Consider the following 23,499-nt stretch of genomic DNA (forward strand, 5'->3'; position numbering starts at 1 on the left):
TTACTCAGCATGGAATATAATTAGGCCAAAGCACTCATTCAACAGCACATAACAAACACAAGAGCACCAACTGGACCTAGCCAGGTCCCCAATGTTTATTGGCAGTGAACCAACCCAACGGGTACTCTGCCTCTCCTGTGTTATACTTAACTAATCTTGACGTACTCCTGGTAGAGCTTTATTCTGGCATGATGCCATGCCCTCCCCTCTGCTGTCCTCCAATACAGGAAGATTTCCTACCAGGAGAGACAATGCTTCTGGACATTGTCATACAGAAACAACAGAGCATGTACTCTCCCAGTGTCTGTATTACAAACATATTCATACTAGCTTCATCTTGTCATTACTGCATAAATATCCAGGGTGCACAGGCAATTTTACAGTCCCTACTGCTTTCAGATACTAACCCGGTTATAACCTATCATGTTGCCAGGTTCTGCGTAGCAGCATTTAAAATCCATCAGATGATGATCTGTGCCATAAGGTAGCCTTAATGAGCAACTAGTATATCATTCTAGAGTGTTCTATGTTGTGATATACTAACATTTATGCTCTCCCTATACCCATCTAATCCCACCACCCTTTTTAGATACCTTTTGGATTTTTATTTTTTATATTTATTTGTTTTATAGGTTTTAGCTTTTTATAATTTTTTTAGACTCAGATGTATTTTTATCCTTTTTAATTTACTATACCCACCCTCATTGTGCTAATCTTTTGATCATAATGAAGATTTGATGCATAAATATGTCTTTCAAATAATCAGAAATGAAGCTCAAAATGAAAGAGATTTTATCTAACTTAAACTGGGAGTGGTAGGAAAAATCTTGGAGGAACGAGAAGAAACAGCAGGCAAAAATTTCCTTGTTTTATATTTTAATTAATGTATGTTTTGTAACTGACCATGTCTGCTATGGTAATCCTTCTGAATGAGCATTTCCTCCTCAGTCATTTTGAGAGCGCTCAAAACATACATAATTTCAAAATTCCAACTATATGTGCCAGACTAAGTAAGTCCTACTTACATACATGCTTCCTATATGCACATGCATGCATTTCAGTCGTAAAAAGCAACTAATTCTGTTTGGGTCTCAAAATATATACATACAAACAAAAAACACTGAGTTTGGACATACTAGTGAATTTTTACTTATAGTAAAATTTAGTGAATTTATACTGATCTATGAGCATAATAAAGATTTGATTGACTGATTATATATGTCTGCATGTGTAGAAAAACATAGATACTAAGTATGACCACATCCTTTACAGTGTGGGAAATTAATGTAATTCTGTACATATTTTGAAACCAGAGAAAAGAATAAGTTTTATATTATATTATAAACATTTCAATAAGAACAACAATTTGACAGTGAAATCAGAGATAGTTTCCCTTTACTAAATGTATTATAGCATGTATAATTGCTATACCTAGACTTGGATACCTTGACTGAGCAAGGGTTTTGACTCAAAAGCCTAAATGGTTCCCTTCTACTTCTACAATTCTATAAAAAGGATTTTTATCATTTACTAAATATCAAACAAATATTGAAATAGGCTAAATATTAAATTTACATTAAGACATTGATGAAATATTCCACAATATGCAGCTTCAAACAGCCTATTAAAATGTATAATTTATATACTGAATAAAAGCAAAATAAAGACTATTGCTAAAACATTCTATTTCAATATTTCATTTATTGATTACTTTTGTAAAGAAACAGATGCTCTTAGATAAACTGAATATTTGTTTTCTCTCTTCTTGAAAAATTCAAGACAAAGGATCTCTAAAGGGCATACTTTATCCTCTAATTGGTATAGAATTGTAACCCTAAATCCTTTGTTGTCTCATGTACTGGATAGAAGAATTTCGTTTTTTACGGTAGTCCCTGTTGATTTACCATATTTAGTACTTTACTCTATTCAACAGTGGTAGAGGACTCACAAAGCTTCCTTGGCTTAAGGTCACAGGGATTAGATGGGGTACAGAAATGGAAATTTGCATACAGAAGAGACCCAGCCCCAAACACCAGACCACCAATCACAGAGACGATGTCCACCTTGCTTAGTATTTTAGTTTAAATGCCTTCAAATCAGTTTTAGACTGCAACAACTGCCTAGACAAGTCCCTGTAGTTTTCTTGGCAATATTTTCAAAGTGGTTTGTCATTGGCTCCTTCCGAAGACTGAGAGAGTTATTGGTCCAAGGTCATTCAGTAGGGTTTGTGACTAAGACAGTGGTTTTCAACCTGTGGATTGGGACCCCTTTGGGGATCGAACAATCCTTTCACAGGGGTCGCCTAAGGCCATCGGAAAACACATATTTTCGATGGTCTTAGGAACCAAGACACCAATTTTATGGATGGGGGTCACCACAACATGAGGAATTGTATTAAAGGGTCGCGGCATTTGGAAGGTTGAGAACCACTGGACTAAGATATGTGTCTAGAACTTATGATCTTCCTGTTTCTAGGCTGATGTTGTAACACTTCACCAAACTGCCTCTAGCTTAGCATTACCTGCAGCAAATGGCAGCTTTCCTTCAAATCTATGGTCTTTCTGCCTTCAAGTTAAAAACATGGCGAATAGAGGTCTGAAAATCCTCATTGCTGAAGGCTAAGTAATGATGCCCTAAGAGCAGGTTGCTCAGGCAAGTGGAAGTACTGTGATACAGAATCCCATCTCTGGGTCTCCCAGAAGAAAAGTGAAAAATAAATGTAATACAGTGCCAGTGATAATGATGCTGATCATCCTCAACATCCAAAGAAACCATCTGTATGATTTAGCCACGATACCACCATTCATTCAAGAATCTTTTTCAGAAGACGAAGATTAAAGAGCTAATCAATCACTGTGAAAAAGTACAAGAGTTGCTACAAAGGATAATAATGTAGGATAGATATTCCTAAGAGCTCTCTCATTTTTACCATTTTTTTCACTGCAACATGCATTTTTCGGAAGAAAAAAGAACCAACAGAAATTACACACATGGGACAACTATGAGCATATTAGAGTATTTTCCAGAATCCATAATAATCTACAAAGATTCCTCAGCAGACAAACTGAGGAAAAATATCAACTCTTGGAGTAGAATGTTTGAAAAACAACTTTCTTAAAATAAAGTTAAACGTTACCTCCATCTGCTGATAGATATGGGAATAACTCCACAATGTAAATAGATCATTTTATTCTTTTGATAATTAAACATACACTTCACTTCTAATTGATAATTTCCAAGAAACAAAATAGGATAAATTTTTAAAAAGTTGTTTACTAAAACTCACTTTCCATTCTGGGAAGTATTACTAGGATGGGAGATATAATATAGACCTAGCTACCTGCGGGATCGCATCCTACCCCACACATCCCTGCGACCAATTCGCTCTCACAGAGAGGGACTCCTCCGGGTGCCGTCCACTAGGCAATGCCAGCGGGCGGCGCCCAGGAGTAGGGCCTTCTCTGTGATGGGCCCGACCCTCTGGAATGACCTCCCTCCCGACATCAGAACAACCACCGATCTCCGCTCCTTCCGCAAGAAACTTAAGACCCACCTGTTCCAATTAGCTGGCCTGGCCTAACCGTAGTTTTAATCTTCAATCCTTCTAGCCGGTATTTTAAATTTTGGGGGGAAGACCTTTTAAGCTGCTTTTTAATTTTTATTATTATTGTACAGGCTTTATATTTAATCTGTTTTTAAAGGGTATCTAATATTTTCTACTGTGTATATGGTTTTTTAGCTGCTGTCTGTACACCGCCCCGAGTCCATTCGGGGAGAGGGGGCGGTCTATAAATTCAATAAAATAAAATAAATAAATAAAATATAAAAATAGATGCTTCATGTGGCTGTCCTCTCACATACAAATTGGTTGCTATAAGCTGTCAAGACCCTGATTATATTTTTACTCCCTAATCCATTATGATATTTTGCTGCAAAAAGAACTGATTTCAAACCAGAATTATTTTTATTAGGTGTTATAACAGAAGGCTATAGCAAAGGATCAATATACCTAATACTTCACATCCTAACGTTAGAATTAAAAAACAAAGGAGAGACAGAATATTATGACACATGGAATAGATTTTATCAATGGCTGGAAACACGAGGTGGGAGTCGGAACACGAAAATAATTAGGCTAAGTAGACCTGAAATGAGATATTATATATTTATTAAAATGAATATATTGGTCAAAAATAATTGTATAAGACTAGCAATGTGTAAGTTGTATATATGTTATTTGTCTATGGCGGATAAAACACCAGGACAGTCACACTGTGTTCGATATACTTATATGTAAATAATATATATATATATATATATATATATATATATATATATATATATATATATATATATATATATATATATATATATATATATATATATATATATATATATATATATATATATATATATATATATATTTTAAAAAGAACTGCTGTCACTGATTCCTAAAGCAAAAGCACTGCAAATACCTAGAAGATGTAATGCCAAAAAATTTATTTATTTATTTAGTATCAATGAAGAAAAAACACCTGACCAAAACAGATCCATTTGCACAAGAGAAAACTACATGATTTCATTTTCTGGATATGTACTGATTTTTTCAGGTATAAATCTCATTTACGCTCATTTTTTTCTCCCAGAAAAGAATAATGGTCCTCATTTTTCTTAGGGGAACAATAAATTCTGATCAAATTCATGGAGAATGTTTGTTTGTTTGTTTGTTTTGCTTCTTCATAGGTTTTATATAGGTTTTATAATAGGTTGGAATAAAATTTCACAATCAAGATTTTACAATTTCTTTCTCAAGAAAGCTCAGGGGTTTGTATGTTGAGAATACGTAAAAGCTACACTAGCCTCATTAAAAAAAACTCTTGGATAGAATGTTATAAAAAAGGACAATCTTTCCATGTTTGAAATTGTTGAACATTTTAATATACTCACCCTACGGAATGACACCACATAGAATGTATCTCCCCTTCTGTGAATGGCATCAAAAAAATCTTGATAATTTCGTGGCGAAGCATAATAAACCTGTAGCTCACTTCCTGAATTCCTACTGAAATACATGAGAAGATACTATTGGAACTAGCATACATAAAACATCCAAATATATCATAAAATAAATCAAGTATCCAATAGCATCATTTGCTCTCCAAATTATCAGGAACAGCATGCTTTACTGCATTTGTGATATCACTTTACAAAGCCATAAATCAACACACAGTATCATAATATTTACCCTTTTCTTTTAATGGAAGTATATACACGCCACCAGAGTTATAGGAAAGAGTCTAAAAATATAGTTAGGGCACAGATAAGGAGAAAGTGCAGAAAGAACTTTGGGAGAAGCCATCCTCTGCTGACTGCAAAATGTGGAATCGCAATCTACAGCTGAAGTAATGATAATACGAAGGAGGTTTTAGTTCTGAGAGGCAGCAAGGAATTTATATGCGGTCAATTGTTTCAGAGTAGAAAAAGTAGGAAAAATTGCTCATGCGTGACAGGTTAGGCCTCGGTATCAGACATATTCAATATTTTCTGTATCCTGGGTACCAGAACTAATAAAAGGGGAATATTGATGTTCTTGTAAATGTTCTAGAAAAATCTATCTGGCCACTGTAGGAAATGGAATACTTGACTAGATGAGTCCTTAAAGAGCTTGAATGAAAACTGGGTTAACATGAGATTGCCAATAAATATTTCTGACTCTTTTCAGTAAAACAATTAAATATTTCCTACATAAGGCAACATTTTAAACTATGTAATATTATACTGATGAGAATATTCTACTTTGACTTACCCAACACTGTTGTCTGTATATGGAAGAGTCATTAGTTCAGAATTTTTTCCTGAAGCACTCTGGGGATAGGAAAAAAATGAGGAAGGAAAATCACCAAATTAAATATAAAAACAAAGTATCACTTAAAGAAAACTGTGATATAGCATTATTAAAGTTCTATAGTAGTCAAATGTGCAGGAAAAACTATAATTAAGTGTATATATTTTTAAAATGCAACACATTTTCAGATGTTTCATAAAACAATTCAAACTACCAATGTAAGTATTTCATATGATACTTAAGTTCAAACATTAATACTGAGATGTGGGAAACCATTCACGGGGAACAGAAATGTATTTTAAAAATACTATATATACTTCTTCACCCAAGTGCCTATAAAAGAAACCTTGACAGCTATCCAGAACAAACATAACCCCCCTAAACACATCTTGGACCTGACCAACCACTGCCTAACCAACACATACTTCATCCATAATGGACAAAGATACAAACAGATAGAAGGAGCACCCATGGGATCACCCCTCTCACCCATCATCGCAAACTTATACATGGAACATTTTGAAACTAACGCCTTAGATAAATCTGAACCCAAACCCAAACTCTGGCTTAGATATGTTGATAACACTTTCGTGATTTGGCCACATGGGAAAGAAAAACTGGACAACTTCCTCACACATTTCCACCTTCTTTTCTCCTGCTGCCACAAAATATAAATGATTCCATAAACCTACCTGGACAGTCTGCTCTTTTTGCTGCTGATTATTTGACATCCTTCTTGATCGTGTTCTTTCTGCTTCATGCCTATGTACCCAACCTCTTAGTTCATGACTTAACCTGTATACATAACATGAAAATTAAACACAATAACAATAGGAATGAAAATATATATTCAAGGACAACTTCTCCAGAAGAACTTGTAAGCACTGATTTTGAGCTCATATTCAGGTTGGTCTCTTGTTTATACCCTCAAATAAAAATCTCAGAAATGATGTCTCACTTTATCAGATTTCAATATTTGAATTTGGATCTTCCAATCAGTTTGTGTGCCTGTTTAGGATATCTTGGTAAGATATAAGAAAGTAGATTTTCTTATTCCTAATGATATTGGGAATGTACTACATAAACTCCAGTAAACTCCACCTATAAAACACTTTTGCTTTGAGCTATGGCGCTGAAATGGACATGGAGTTGCAAGCTCATCTAATAAATTGCTATCCTAACTCATTGTGTTGACTAATACTCTGTCAATGTTACAGAATTTATTTGAAATGGATAAAATGCACGAGAGGACACTTTTCATATGGTAATTTTATTCAATATTACAATTAAAAAGATAAAAATGAAAACGAAGAAAGAGACAATAGAGAAAAAAAATACAAAGTTCAGAAAGTAGAAGTAACAATAGAAAAGAAACAGAAAATACTAAAGAAAATAAAACATAGAAATAAAAATAGAAAAGAAACAATAAGAAAATACTAAAGAAAAAGAAATAAAGAAATAACTTCCCCGTTCATCACAGTATAAACAATTTTAGTAACTTGTCTCCTTCTCTTAAAATACAAAACTGATCTCTTCTTCCCATATCTCATCTTTCTATAAACAAATCCCTAAAAACTTGTTGTTCAGTCCTCATTAGCAAAAGTCCATTAAAGATTGCCAAAGATAACAACATGTCTACTTTACCCTTGATCAGTAAACCAACTTGATATTCCTTTCTTTTACCTTTAATAATCCTGACGTCTTTAAATAATGCCCTAGAACTTGATTTCTTTTCATATTTTCTTTGTCCCTTGTCACAAAATTGCTCAAAATTTTAACGGGCCTCTTTTATAAATCCAATATAGGAAAATTATCCAGGTTGCTGTTTTGGCTTGTTACTTACATATTCCTTTTAACCATTAAGACACCATTGAGTTCCATTTAAACTTCCAGTGAATTGAATACTGAGGAAGTCAAACATTAGGTCCTAATACTTATCTGGCACTAACATCTCTACTATTTATAAACAAACAGCTTACCTGAGTGATTTTGTCCTGTTGATAAATGGCTGGCAAGGTTGGGGAGGAACATATATTATTGGTTCCTCAGTAACTACCATGAGTGCTTTGTTATCCGAAACCGCTGGCTTATATCTAGGAAATAATTTTAAAAAATATTTAGCATTGTACATCTATTTTAAAATAAATGTATTATACAGACAAGCAGTAAATTAAAAAAGATAATGGCATCTGTAAAACTAATAAAATAATTCGACAAATGAAATAAAGGTAAAGGTAAAATAGATTAAAATCAAGTGGAATACAGAATCTTACGTTCATTCAGAAAAACATATGACTGAGCACCTCATAATATTTTCCTTCATAAAATGATAAGGTATGAACCAGTTGATGTTACAGTTAAATGGATTCACCGTTGACTGAATTACCACAACAAAAGAACGCTCATTAACCACCACCACCCGCCCCAGCTGGGAGGGAAGTACTGAGTGAAGTCTCAGCATTTAGGATTTTTATCACTGATTTGATTAAGAGATTTCATATCAAGTTTGGAAATTACGCAAACTGGGATGGAAGTAGTATTGTTGATAAAAGACAGAAGTTTAGAAAACTAAAATAAAGAATTGGCCTGAAAAAAATAGGATGGATTTCAACAGGGAGGAGGATACAATTCTGCATCTGGATTGAAAAGGAACACGTGTAAGATGGGGAAGGCCTATCTTGACAATAGTACATGTGAAAACATTCAGCATACCTTTGGTACACTCACAAGTTAAATATGAAACAGCAATGTGTTACAACTGTTAAAAAAGTAAATGATATCTTGGGACGCATTAACAGGAACACAGAATCCAGATCACAACAGTCTTCAAATACCTGAAGGACAGTCACACAAAAGGAGTGAACTTATTCTTTATTTCCGCAGGAGGCAGGCCCAGAACCAATCGGTTAAAAAACATCTAAGGAAGTAGATTCAGGTTACAACTTTGGGAATATACAGTATGAGGTATCAGCCAGTAAAACAGGATGCTGTACAAAGTGCAGAGTTCTTTACTGGAGATCTTCAAATAGAGCCTTAATGATTGTCTGTCAGAGATGTTCTAATAGATTCTACATTGATGGAGAAGACGCCTGAGCCCATTTCTAACACTATGATTATGCAAAGTATGCATCTATGTTCACTGCACAAACCCTTGCAGCTGAAAATCCTACAGGTATCTCTATTTCAAGAATCCAGCATTTGAAACTGACAAAACAACAACTGAAAAATAGATTTGAAAATGTTTTTCACTGTTACCTGAAAAGTGAGAAGTTTGGAAGAAAGAAGTATGAGCTACAGCAAGGCAAGAGCAATTCCTACAGTTTACCAGAAGCCAGTATACAAGTCTGAAATAACTGAGAATAACAAGATGTCTGTTATAAGTCTGTAAGGATGCGAAAGCTCCAAAGGGAGAGCAAGACAAGAAAAGGACAATGCCTGGCTAAAAAAAAATGGACTGAGAATCAGCCACGTGTATGACCACACAAGAATTCTTGGAACGCTAGGAAGGGCAGGCTCAGTCAAACAGAACATGAGTGAATCAGAGCTGGAATTAGGTGGAACATAGTCAAGAAAAGAATGAGGCAGTGGGTGTAAAAGAAATACATCACAGCAGTGCAATATGAGCTCTCAGAATCAAGCACAGAAAGAAGAAGAAAAAGATGCAAAACAGATGAGGCATTAGCAGAAGAGTGAGCTGGCTATTCTAAAAGAAGAGTAGCTGTTGGTGAAGTACTAACCAGCACCTGGAATCTAATATGTAGGCCAGGGAGTAGATAGTCAAATCCAATGAATCAAAATATTACAAATTTAGCGATGAAGTGTGCTGATATTACATGTGTGAGGAAGACAGAATGGGAAATTCTATTCTTCTACCCCAAAAGACCCCTGTTTCAGAAAGTTCAAACACAAACAATATTGGCTTTCTTTCAATGCTCATGCCTGTGCATAGTTTACGATGCAGAATTTTAAATGTAAAGACATTACAAACAATCTCATTTTGCTGCCTGCTTTCAAAACATTTACAACTATTTATGCTTTTGGCACATCTTGGAAATGAAAGACTCTGTTAGATTTGAATCACCTATTAGCTGAAAAAGCCAAATTTCAATCAGAAGATGATTAAGGGCACATTTACTTAATGCCTAAAGTTCACTTCTGCAACAAGCCAATAAGAACATTTGCAAACAATCATTCTAGGCAATTGAAGGACCAGACAGCAACCACAGGCAGACTTTGAATAGTCACTAAAGGAATGGTTATAAGTCAAGGACTACCTGAATTGCCTGAAATCAACAAACCTATTATGTTCTTGATGCTCTCTGAGCTTGGTGGCAGTTATTCCATAACCAGCCTAGGTAACATCATCATCACAAGAGCTAACAGATAATAAAATATCTGCAAAACAATCAAACTTAAAAGAATGCCAAGAACCTAAGCTACATGTGTTCTCTCTATAGCACTGAGAGGCATCAGAAAGGGAAATGTACAGTTTAAAAAGTTTTGGATTAAGATCTTAACCAACATTAAATATTTGATAGTGGCATTTTGAAACATTCAAATAGATATTTGCATGCTTTTTTGTTGTTTTTCCTTTTTTCCCAATCATTTCTTCATTTTCCAACAGAGAATGAGGTGATGTTACTACTTCCTTATATATTCCTTCTCTGGTAAATACTCCTTGTATGGCTGTTGTGACACATTTCCTTTGTATATTTTTTTATCCGTACTATAATAGAATAGCGCACAATTTCCAATCCAGCAAACTTCTTTCCAAAAAGTACTTTCAAATGTTTAATGTAATAAAGTTAAAATGATTTAATACCTGAACTAATTTATTTTATTTTATTGAAATATGGCTTAAAATTAAAGATTTTGTTTTCATCTCAGGCCAACTATGTTTTGAGGTGTACTTCCAAATTGTTAGTAAAAGTTCAAATACAGCTTTCCACCTTATAAATAGCTGAGTGCTCCTCCTGCAAGAGGTTTTGCTGGGTTCTTTTATTTTTGTAAATATAAAGCCCAACTTTCACATACTCATATACAATGTAATTTCTTATGAACAGGCTGCATCTTGTTTTCCCCACTGCTATGCCCAGTGTTGATCCTCTGTAGCATTAATGCTACTGGATTTATCACTCTCTGTGAAGTAATATAATAGGAAGAAGAAACCCTTTGTTTCAAACCATTCTCTGAGCATTCCTTAGCAATTCAGCATAGATTCACTTTCCACAAGGAGAATTTCTTTCTTCATTTAATTAAGGTCAGTTACACAATTAAACAATACTGTTTTTCATCACCCTCAGCATGTTACAGAAAAATCATGGTCCTCCAACCTGGGGCCTAGTCTACTGAATTGCTTAGAACAATTTGCTCAGGCAGAAAAAGGGAAAGCTCTAGGGAAAACAAACAATAAAATGCCTCTACATTCGGCATGCCTTATTCCCTTGGCAAGTAAGAGCAGGATTTTCCATTGGCTTTTGGTCCATATTCAGCTTAAACTCTGTGTTAGCTCTACTAACAGAGAAAAAGCATATTAAAATAAAAGTAAAATCAATTCCCATTCCAAAAGTATAGGCCAATAAACGCAGACTTGCCCTGAGAAGGTCTTCTTAGATCATGGCTCTAAACACCAAAGGATGAACTGTTTTCCAGGCTATAAATTGATATGGCTCTGTCTCGGCACAGAAAGAAAACTCCCAATGCTTTTCCAAGTTCACTACATAGAATGCTTGCTATGTCCAAAGAAAATAGTAAGATTATTTTCCAGACAAAGGTTCCAGCAGTTTGAATGCCCTTTTTAAAAATTTGGTTATTTGAACAAAATGCCTCAGAACAGGCCTATTTGGAATGGGAAAAGCCTGCATCTCAGAAGATTTCAAGTTTCCGATAATGTTAGACTGATCCATCTGGGAAAAACAAAGTTGTTGCATAAAAAATGAGGGAGACAGCAAGATGCTGGGACACAAATGTTTCTAAGTCACACATGAACTAAAACTGGAAGAGATTTCTGCTGAAATATATTTGTCCTTTTGCAGAACAAAGCATTAGAGTGTGGAAGAGGAGGCCTTCCTGATACTGCTAGACTCCAAGTACTTTTCCACTGACCACTTCTATGATTGTAGCCCAACAATAATTGGAAAAGCACAAAATCCAAAGCTCAACTTTACACTGAAGTTGAATAATTGAATGATAGTTTTGATACCTATAAACTAGCTTTCAGCCCACAGACAAAATACAGGTATTCCTTGACTTACAACCGTTCATTTAGTAACCGTTCAAAGTTACCACAGCACTAAAAAATGTGACTTACAACTGTTTTTCAGTTGTGACCTTCGCAGCATCCCCATGACCATGTGATCAAAATTCAGATGCTTGGCAACTGGCTCATATTTATGACTGTTGCTGTGTCCCAGGTCGTGTGATCAACTTTTGTGACCTTCTGACAAGTCAATGGTAAAGCCAGGTTCACTTAACAACTGTGAATAAGTTGATAAGTTAAGTTGCTAACTTATCAACTGCAATGATTCACTTAACAACTGTGGCAAGAAAGATTGTAAAATAGGGCAAACTAACGTAACAAATGTCTTACTTAACAACAGACGTTTTGGGCTCAATTGTGATTGTAAGTCGAGGACTACCTGTATTAACCAAAACACTCTCCCCTTTTATCTTTTCCTCTAGATAGCAGTAAGTTCTGATGCTCAGTGAAACCATTAAGACAATATCAAATTATATGCAACTTCATTTTACTTTTAAAATATGTATTGATCAGTTCCTGTTAAAACTTGAAGCATTTTGTAGCAGCTGAAGGTTCTTAACACATATTTTAGATCTCACAAATGCATACAGAACTATGACAAGATCAGTTTAATGTAGGATATCAACTCTGCTTGGAAAACACAGACTTATCTGTTAAGTGGTGAGAACAGGAATTTCACAGCAGCACAAATACTTCCCATCTTGTAAGATCAGACTTTGGGATAAGGCACATAGTACTGATAGCCTCAGGAATACTTGGGAAATCATGTCTTGTTACTTTTTTATATTTCTGAGAGATAATATATGCACCAGAGACAGAGAGGAATGTTAGCAGATCAAAATAGCTTCGTACCATTAAAAAAAACCAGTTATGGACCCTTAAGTAGAAATAAGCAATACATTAGCCATTTGTTACATTTGCATATGTAGAATATTGCAAACTGGAAGACACTAAAGTATAACATTTTATGCATACCCGTCATTATTCTTGCCATCTGTTTCCTGAGGCCTGCTTGCAGAAAATTCAAGAAGATGTCTATTTTGGTAGCTAGTGCTGGCAAGATGTTCAGCAGAATCAGGTCCCCATTCAAACCCACTGAAAGAAAGAGACACAGTAGTTTAAATTCAGTACATCTTCATGTCGCATCCTACATAAATTCATAGTGGTGCATATGAAAAACCAAAATGTGAGGTTTATGTACTGGTCAGGTGAGATCCACTTCAAGTGGGTGGTCCTTAAGGTACCGGGGTATCAATCATATGCCTACACTTTTAATTCTACTCAGAAGCCTATTGGTAGCCACTCAAAGCCCTGGAGTTATGTGCGAACAGTGGCGCTTTTCTGCTAACAAGTGGGCTGCTATGTTTTTGGACCCACCTAGAGTCGACCTGTGGTAAATTAAATTGATTGGACATGATTTGGAAAGGCACACACCTCTGTATATAAGGCCTCACAGCTGACAATGCATACTGTAGCAGAGCAAAAGCCAAGCCAAAAGACTGCCTGCACAGTTCAGAGACGGGATTATTGCAAGGCACTGATCTGGGGAAGGCTACAATAAAATTTCTGCTGCACTGAAAGTTCCTAAGAGCACAGTGGCCTCTGTAATTCTCAAATGAAATAGGTTTGGCATAACCAGGACTCTTCCAAGAATTGATTGTCCGGTAAAACTGAGCAATCGGGAGAGAAGAGAGGTCTTCTATGCAGATAGGACAAAGTTCCAGAAGGACAACCATCACTGCAGCCCTCCACCGATCTGGGCTTTATGGTAGAGTGGCTAATGGAAGACTCTCCTCAATACAAAACACATGAAAGCCAACTTGGGAGTTGCAAAAAAGGACCTGAAAGACTCTCAGACTGGGGAACAAGATTTTCTGATCCAATGAAACCAAGATTGAACTGTCTGGACTCAATTCTAAACGTTATATCTGCAGGAAACAGGCACTGCCCATCACCTGCCCAATATCATCCCAACAGTGAAGCATGGTGATGGCAGCATCATGTTGTGGGGGTGTTTTACAGCAGCAGGGATTGGAAAACTGGTCAGGGTTGAGAAAAAGTTGAATGGAGCACAGTATCGGGATATCCTCAATGAAAACCTGTTCCACAGCACTCAGGACTTCAGACTGGGCTGAAGGTTCATTTTCCAACACACACATAAGTACACATAAGCACACAGCCAAGACAACACAGGAGTGGCTTAGGGACAACTCTGTGAATGTCCTAGAATGAGCCCTGACTTGAACCCTGTTGAACATCTGTGGAGGAACTTGAACATGGTTGTCTGCCGACAGTTGCCATCCAACTTGATTGAGCTTCAGAGGATTTGCAAGGAAGAAAATCCCCTAATCCAGGTGTGCAAAGTTCATCACATCATACCCCAAAAGACTCAAGGCTGCAATTGCTGCCTAAGGTGCTTCAACAAAATACTGAGTGAAGGGTCTGAGTACTTATGCCACTGTGATATTTCAGTTTTTTTTCTTTTTAATAAATTTACAGGCATTTTTAAAATTTTAGAATTTGAATATAAAGTTTACATTCTAACATTTTAAAATTCTAACTTTGTCATTATCAGGAACTGAGTGTAGATTAATGAGGAAAAAATGAACTTCAACAACTGTAGAATCAGGCTGCAGCATAACAAAATTGACAAAAGTGAAAGGGGTCTGAATACTTTCTCAACACACTAATTATGCTGTTCATGGCTTGAACACACTTGCCACTTCTGACTTTGCCCTGAACCCTGCAGTTTTGCTCCCGTCCATCCCTCCCTCCCTCCCCCTAACCCTAACCCTCTCTCTTCTTTCCTTTCTTTCTTTTACAATTAAGAGGTGCCAAAACCTGTTTTTCTACATGTGGTATGGTGTGGTAACTAGATTTACAAAATTCATATCCAATGTGAAGTATTAACTCAACAAAGCAAGCAATTGTTCTTGTAACCTATGAAGTTGATATTCATCACTTTAATTATTGTGTGTGTAGATAGTGCGTTATCCTCGATTTTAATTAGACCCTGCACTTAATTTTAATAATCTAGTATATGGAAAAAAATCTTGTTCTTTAAAGAAAGTGTAGTTGGAACAATTCATAAATAATTTCTTATATGGTCAAGAACCTAGTTGTCCTTCTTGAAATGGAACAAATCTTTTGCAGGAACCTCAGACAGGATTCCAGATTCCTAGTCAGTGACTTCATTCACCACATAAGAGAGTTCCTGACAAGAATTGTAGTCTCTTCAGCAAGAAACTTTCTATTATACTAAAGATGGAAGTTAACTTTGAGCCAAACTTGAAGCAGCAGCAGAGACAATTTTCCCCCAGATACTGCACATTAAAAAAAATTACGTTCAACTGTACTGCTACTGACATTGGCACATAGTAGAGATAACAATGACTTCCTGAAAGTCACATTCAGCAAATCAAGGGCCAACTTCAGAGCTCCTTTTGAGCTATATGGCTCACTGAGTCATGCTTAGCAACAAAATGGAATGAGTAGATTGAAAGAAGAAAAGAAAAGAACCACAGCAAGGACTCTGATCAGCAACATACACGTTTGCCCAACATCATTCAGTGCTTAGTTCTACTCTATCTTCTCTGGGCCACATATTAATTTGACAAATTGGAAAGCTATCTTTCCAGCTAGCTGAACTGGATATGATTTCTACATCTGGCTAAAAACAAGCTCTGTTCAAGTAAAAAAACCAGATAGTTTTCATTTAAATTGTACAGTAATTGCTTTGCTCCCGCCAATAATGATATCATCCTAAACACATGTTAATTATAGAAGTTTTCTAAGGACAAAACAATCCTGAAATTGGGGTTGGGAAGTTTAAGTAGTATAAATGAAAAACTGATGAGGCAGACAAATGCCAGGACAAAGATTTTTCCCTTTCCAGATAAACCTTCCACAAAAGCCTTGAAATGGACAATACCACAGAACAGAACAGAACAATGGAGTTGGAAGGTACCTTGGAAGTCTTCTAGTCCAACCCCCTGCTTAGGAAGGAAACCCTATACCCGGATGGTGAACCTATGGCACGTGTGCCACAGGCGGCACGCGGAGCCATTTGTCAGGGCACACGAGGCGTTGCCCTGTCGGCTGGCCAGCTGAGTTCAGCATTTTTTAAAGCCATTTTTCACCCTCCCCAGGCTCCAGAGGCTTTATAGAAGCCTGGGAGGGCAAAAAAAAGCCGGTCCTACAGGCAAATTGGAAATTACGGACTTGCGGTTTGCTCGTAGGGCAGGGTTTTTGCGCTCCAGAGGCTTCAGGGAAGCTCTTGAAGCCTCTGGAGGGCCTCCAGGGGGGGCTGTTTTCACCCTCTCCAGGCTCCTATAGAGCAGTGGTTCCCAACCTTTTTATCGCCAGGAACCAGTCAATGTTTGATAATTTTACCTCGGCCCGCTGAGGGGGGGACATTGATTGTTTATATTTTAGATTGTTTTGATTTAATAATTTTAATTTAATTGTATTTAAACATGCCTTCAAAATAAAATAGTTACACCAAAAAATGAATATAAAGTGATTTAACATTTTAACTCACTAGAACGCTAAATCAATGAGAATCCTGAGCTTGTTTCTTTGCAACGAGATGGTTCCATCTGGGGGTAATAGGAGACAATGACACCTTAAGTGTGTTGCTTATGTCCAGTTGGCAATAGGGATTTAAGTGCTGTGGTGGCAATCTCAAGGTATTCCGCCATGACTTTAATCCAGAACACTGGCAGAGTTGTTGTCTCGAACGTAGTTTTAAGGCCGCCATCATTTGCAATCTCCAGTTGATCTTCTTGCACAGACAGGCTAGATTCGCCTGGTTTGTTGACAAATGGGTCGTAGATCCATTCTTTACCAGTTCGTGGGTCTTTTGTGGTTGGGAAGTAGCGCTCGAACTCTTTTAAAAGCAAGGACAGGTGATCGTGCACCAACTGGGAGAATGAATGCTCAGTCTCAGTCTCGCCTAAAATCCCCGCTAATGTCTGAAACATGTCCAAAATGCCTCTGTTCACGTGCCATCCCCACAACTCCAGTTTGGCTTTAAATGCAGCTACTTTGTCTGCCAACTTGAAAACAGTTGTCATTTTCCCTTGAAGGGACAGATTGAGTTCATTGAGCAGGCTGAATATGTCACACAGGTAAGCCAGTTTTGCGACCCATACCTTGTCACTGAAATGTGCTGCCAGCGGTGACTTCTTTTCTGAGAGAAATCTTTGCAATGGCTCTCGTAATTCAAATACTCTGGTTAGCGATTTTCCTCTGGATAACCATCTTATTTCTGTGTATAAGAGAAGGCATCTGTGCTCTGCAGCCATCTCCTCACAAAGCTGCTCAAACAGGTGCGAGTTAAGGGCGTGTGCTTTGATGTGGTTAATAACTTTAACGACATCAATCAATATGCTGTTAAATTCCAGTGACATTTTTTGGCTTGCCAGCATTTCCCTGTGAATGATACAATGCGTAGATTCACTCTCAGGTGCAACCTCCTTAATCCGAGCAGTTAAACCAGACAGTCGTCCGGTCATGGCAGCAGTTCCATCTGTGCTTATGCCAATACAAAAGGACCATTTTAGTTGTCCTGATATATAACCATCCAGCGACTTGAACAGTTCTGCTCCTGTGGTGTTGGTTGGCAAAGATAGTGCACATAAGAAATCCTCAGGCACATCCTCCTGATATAGATATCGCACATAAACAAGTAGTATTGCCTTGTTGCCGATATCTGTAGATTCGTCAACCTGGAGTGCGTACCACGGTGATGTATTAATCCTCTCCAACAATTGTGTCTCAATGTCTTCGGCTATTTCCTCAATGCGCCTAGTCACAGTGCTAGCTGACAAAGGCACATGTGCTATCTTTTCCACAGCAGATGTTCACAGCAAATGTCTTTAGTGGAGGGCAAGATCAATTCTTCACTGATAGTGAATGGATTTTTAGCCTTAGCAATACGGTTAGCCACCAAATATGATGCTCTCATTGCATACTCCTTTATTGATGTGGTAGCCCCCATAAATTTCTTCTGTCCTTCGTGTTCCCGTTTTTTTCTTTCAAAATACTCCAGGGGCTTGTCTTTTAATCCAGGGTGCTTGGCGTTCAAGTGGCAAAGCAGTTTTGAAGGTTTCATTGCCTCATTAGAGAGCTGGTTGCCGCAAACTATGCAGAGTGGGGTTGATGTGTGGGAATCATCTGTCCCAAGAAATCCATATTTCAAGTAGGACTCATGGTATTGTCTGTTAAATGTTTTATGTTTCTTTGATGTTGAAGGCTCTTCTTCTGTCTCTTCAGATGGGCCTTTTCTTTTTCCCAAGGAAACTTTCTAACGACGTCAGTTTCGTACGCATTTTTGCTAATTTGTGGGTTAAATTTGAGCAAACACAATATATACGTATACCAAGCACTGTTAAACATGAGAAAATACCGGTGAACAGAAAGAAGAGCACCCCGATATCACAATATTTTGCGCATGCGCGGTATTGGTGCAGCTTTAGGTGACGTCTCTCAGCTCCTGGTTAACCTCTCGTCCATGGAAAGTCGAACAAACCCAAGAGAAATACACCACAGTAAATAAAATGGAAATAATTTAATGTTCCTTGGGCGGCCTGGTACCATTTGATCCACGGACCGCTATCGGTCCGTGACCCGGGGGTTGGGGACCACTGCTATAGAGCATCTGGAGCCTGGGGAGGGCGGAAAAAAGCATGCAAAAAATGGGAGTTGCATCTGTCATGCGCGCTGGGGGTTCGTGCATTGCATTATGGGTGCGGCACGCCCGTGCATGACCCCCCTGCGCTCCCCCCGCTTATGGCACGCGAGCCAAAAAAGGTTCGCCATCGCTGCCCTATATCATTTCAGACATATGGTTATTCAATCTCTTCTTAAAACTTCCAATGTTGGAGCATTACCAACTTCTGGAGGCAAGTCGTTCCACTGATTAATTGTTCTAATGTCAGAAAATTTCTCCTCAGTTCTAGCTTGCTTCTCTCCTTAATTAGTTTCTACCCATTGCTTCTTGTCCTGCCGTGAAATGCTTTGGAGAATAGCTTGACTCCCTCTTCTTTGAGGGAGATATTGGAACACTGCTTTCATGTCACCCCTAGTCCTTTTTTTCATCAAACTAGACATACCCAGTTCCTGCAGCTGTTCTTCATATGTTTTAGCCTCCAGTCCCCTAATCATCTTTGTTGCTCTTCTCTGCACTCTTTCTAGAGTCTCCACATCTTTTTTACATCATGGCGACCAAAACTGAATGCAGTATTCTCAGTGTGACCTTACCAAGGCATTATAAAGTGGTATTAACACTTCACGTGATCTTGATCATGAATTGATTTTAAAATAAATTATATTTTAACTATTATTCTAAAGCTTGGATATTTTCAAACTTCTTGCACAATTTTAGCCAAAATGCTACAATTACTTACAATTGCCTTAAAGCTGCTGTAAGATTTTCAATAAAGTATATACATATAAAGAATAAGAACAATGAAAGAATGCTTAAAGGCACAGGGAATAGTATACAAAACAACTCTGTATAATAAATGTTGGTGATGTTGCTCATATAATCTTAACTTTCTGAAAATGGCCAACAAAAGCACTGAGGAAATCCTAGTCAGATCTTGGGGTGACACTGGGAATATGGATTTCTTGAATGCCAAAAACTGATGTCCCTATTCTTTGAATACATTATGTTTCTCCTGCAATGCTCAATTCCACTGCTATGTCTTTCGCAAATATTTAAGTTCTATTTTATTAGAAAAGTTTGCTCCTGTCACAGTTTAGCCTGGGCATAGCAATAAATCTCTCTGTGGAAGAAGACTCAAAGATGAGACTTAGATAAGTTACCTTTACTGGAGGTGTAAAATAACCTGTTATTAATTATGAAGAGCAGCTATAGCAGAATCCAGAAATAGACTCCAGAGTTAGGAGTTGACTCCAGAATTTAAATCCCGCGTCACGTTTTCATATCCTTATACAGTAATAGACATTTTGTTGCCCGTCCCTCAGTCCTGGATGTTGAGTGTATGTATGGTGTTTTGAAAACAACCTTTTCTTGTCTCAGACCTTACAGTATTTTTTGGAGTATAAGACGCACCAAGCTTTTGAAGAGATAAATTTTTTAAAAAGTTTTTGCCCTCCCCGGCTCCCAGCAGCACTCGGCAGGCATCCCAAACCCACTGCATGCCCTGTTTTTTGTGAAAATGGGGCATGCAGAGAGTTTGGGAGGCCTGCAGAGTGCTTCTGGGGGCCGGGGAGGGCAAAAATGCAACACGTGGGGGCTTGATCTTCTTAAAGAGTAAGGTTTTTATCGATCTCAAATCCACTTTTCTCTACCCCTCCCACGGCAAGGCAGGACTAAACATCTCTCTCTGAGCTTTATTTTTTTTTCCCCCTTCCCTCGGACTGGCGGTGATGGTGAGCCACTTGGCCCAAGGAGTGGCAGTCGACTCGCTTCTCCTCTTCAGCGAGGAGGGAAAGATATGCGGGGGCTGCTGAATGGCTGCTGCTGTGCTTGACTGGGAACGTCCCATTGGATGAGAAGGGGTGAGGATCCCATCCATTTGGATTAATGGTTCCTCGTGGCGGCGCCTGAGCAGCAAAAGGGAAGCATAAAGGAAACAATCCCGCAAGGCTGCCTCCTTGAACAACCAGGCTTGTTCACAGCCCTCTTCACAACCCTGCTTCCTTAGTCTTGGAGCAAAAGCAGGTGCGAGGCTCCAGGGAGACTCCCGACCAGGCGCTCCTGCATTCCAAAGTTTCCTTTCCATCCCACGCTTCTTCCACTAGCCAAGATCCTGATGATGCCAATAGCTTTTTCCGGAGACGAAGTGGAGATCTAGTGTCCTGAGAAAAGTCTTCGTGCAGAGGAGGTTGGTCCTCTTCCCTTGCTGCACCCCCCACCCCAATCCCCCGGATCTGTCATGCAGTGCTTATGCTACTGCTGCTATTGTGCCGTATCTCTTTGCTGCATGACAGATCCGGGTGGATTTTCTGTCTGTGTGTGTGTTTGTGTATGTGTGTGTGTCCCCTAGATCTCCACTTTCTCCCCAGAAAAAGCTATTGGCATTGTTGAGATTTTGGCTAATGGAGAGGAAACTTCAGAATGTGGGAGCGCCGGGTCGGGAGTCTCCCTGGAGCCTAGCATTTGCCGCATTCCGAAGTTTCATTTCCATCCTGTGCTTCTTTTACTAGCCAAAATCCAGATGATGCCAATAGCTTTTTCTGGAGACAAAATGGAGATCTAGCGTCCTGAGAAAAGTCTTCGTGCAGAGGAGATTGGTCCTTCCCACAAATCTGCCCAGATCTGTCATGCAGCAAAGAGATACGGTAGCTGGGCGCAATAGCAGCAGTAGCAATAAACACTGCATGACAGAGAGCACAATAACAGCGTTTTCAGGTTGCAGCGTGGTGATCTCGGCTGCCTGGAACCGTCTGAGAAGGGACAGGTGAAGCGGGCGCTATGTGAGAGATGTAAGGCAAGGTGGCTTGCTGCTCAGCCTCCCCCTTCTCCAGACAATGCAGTCAGAGGGCAGTCAGCTTTTGCTCCTGGCCCGGGAGATGGATCTGGCCAGGAGGAATGCAAGCCTCATTTTTGCAATCGGGGAAGAAAAAGAGCGTTTCAGGCGGCGGGCGGTTCCAAGCTGCAGGGATCGCCCAGCGCCTGAAACACTTTTTCTCTTCCCTGATTGCAAAAAAGGGGCTTGTATTCCTCTTGGCCAGATTCATCTCCTGGGCCGGGAGCAGTAGCTGACCGCCCACCGACTGGGTTGTCTGGAGAAACGGGAGTCCGAGTGGCAAGCCACCTTGTCTTACACCTCGTCTCCTGCGCAGTGCCCGCTTCACCTCGCCTTCTCCAGACGACCCAGGCAGCTACATTTGGAGTATAAGACGCACCCAGATTTTCACCCTCTCTTTGGGGGGAAAAAGATGTGTCTTATACTCCGAAAAATATGGTATTTCCAACCTTGCTCGATTCAGACCCTGCAATTCCCAATCTTGTCAAAATGTAGACCAGAACACAACACAAAAATGGAACAAATATTCTTTATATATTATATAATCACTATGTAGTAGAAGATTTTGCTGCGGTATCCAGAAGGCTCTCTTGAGATCATTGCCATTCTGTTTGCCTGCAGATGCAGTTTCCAGTGGAAGATCGGTAAGTAGTCAGTGTAATCAATAGAATTTTACCAGCTAATCTCAAGAAACTACTACTGAAGTGAGAATTAAATCATAAATTCATATTTTGTGCTTATTTTTCAACTCCCTCCAAATACACTCTTCCCTATAAATCTTACCTTAGCCGATCATAATTTAGCATTACAAAAGCAAGCAACACCATCACACAGAATGCTCTTCTTTTTGGAGGGGAGCCTTTGAGATTCTGATTCTAGATAGAAAATGGAAAATTAAAGGAAAAAATAATAATCAACTAACTTCACTTTCAACATTGAAAGGGCCATAAAGGGACAGCTGCCTTGGTTAATAATACTACTAGCTACTATTGTTTGTTTTTCTCATTCTTTTGCCAATATTGCAAACGTCATTTGTAATCTCAATGAACACGAGAAATTATATGCCTATAAGACCATCACAAAATGTACATGTCTTGATCAACATTCTAAGGATTGAGCAATAAGGTGTGTGTACTGGATGACAAGGGTAGCAGGAATTGCTCAAATTATTTTGTTCATGACTATTAAGAGCTACAGGTAATTCCTGTTTAGTAACTGATTCGTTTAGTGACTGCTTGCAGTTACTATGGTGATACCAGCCCTCACATCTACAATATTTGCAAGTCTGTAAAGCAAAGGAAAGTTGAAATAAAATTTTTCATAATTAATGCACTTACCTCCACCGCCAGCTCATCTAGCTGTCTCTTCAGGGAACCATTCTCTCTTTTAAGATGATCATTTTCTAACAAAGCAGCCTTCAGTCTAGTTTCTAATCCCTGCATATATTCCTTTTTCTTCCTCCGTGACTGACAAGCAGATTCCCGGTTTTTTATCATGCGCTGCTGCCGTTTTAGAACATTCATCTGGGAATAATACAAATGATGGAGGAAAAAACTGTTTAAAGCTCAGAAAATGTACAACGGAACAGAGGGAACACAGGGCAATTGACAACAATACAGGGCTTTCTTTTAAAAAGGGGGCAGGGAAGGATGTCATTATATTGCACAAAAACAAGTATACCAAAGAATTCCAGAAGATCCCGTTTCTCTTGTTACTTGAATTTATATAATTTTCTTTAAATCTGATATTCTATATTCAGGTTGTTCTCAGCTTATCACCACAATTGCGACCAGAATGTTAGTAAAGCTGTACTTAAATGAGTTTCACACAATTTTATGACCTTTTTTGCTAAGTTAATCACCATGGCCATTAAGTGAATCATAAGCTGTTAAATG

At 38.3% G+C, this 23,499-nt stretch overlaps 1 protein-coding gene across 3 annotated transcripts in view; it reads right to left on the reverse strand.

The window, feature by feature from the left end:
* ATF6 (activating transcription factor 6) overlaps nucleotides 1-23,499 on the reverse strand; it is a 79,285-nt gene that overhangs the window by 41,207 nt on the left and 14,579 nt on the right. For 2 of the 3 annotated variants that reach the window (XM_081948236.1, XM_081948235.1), the window contains exons 8-14: nucleotides 22,942-23,127; nucleotides 22,388-22,479; nucleotides 13,080-13,199; nucleotides 7,825-7,938; nucleotides 6,538-6,640; nucleotides 5,807-5,865; nucleotides 4,948-5,062 (exon numbers count right to left, since the gene is read on the reverse strand). In XM_081948236.1, the coding sequence (XP_081804362.1) occupies nucleotides 4,948-5,062; nucleotides 5,807-5,865; nucleotides 6,538-6,640; nucleotides 7,825-7,938; nucleotides 13,080-13,199; nucleotides 22,388-22,479; nucleotides 22,942-23,127 (789 nt within the window). The remainder of the gene's footprint in view (nucleotides 1-4,947; nucleotides 5,063-5,806; nucleotides 5,866-6,537; nucleotides 6,641-7,824; nucleotides 7,939-13,079; nucleotides 13,200-22,387; nucleotides 22,480-22,941; nucleotides 23,128-23,499) is intronic. The other variant, XM_081948237.1, reaches the window with a different exon arrangement.

The sequence above is a fragment of the Natrix helvetica genome, assembly GCF_964273705.1.
Source record: "Natrix helvetica genome assembly, chromosome: 3".
NCBI classification, from domain to species: domain Eukaryota; kingdom Metazoa; phylum Chordata; class Lepidosauria; order Squamata; family Natricidae; genus Natrix; species Natrix helvetica.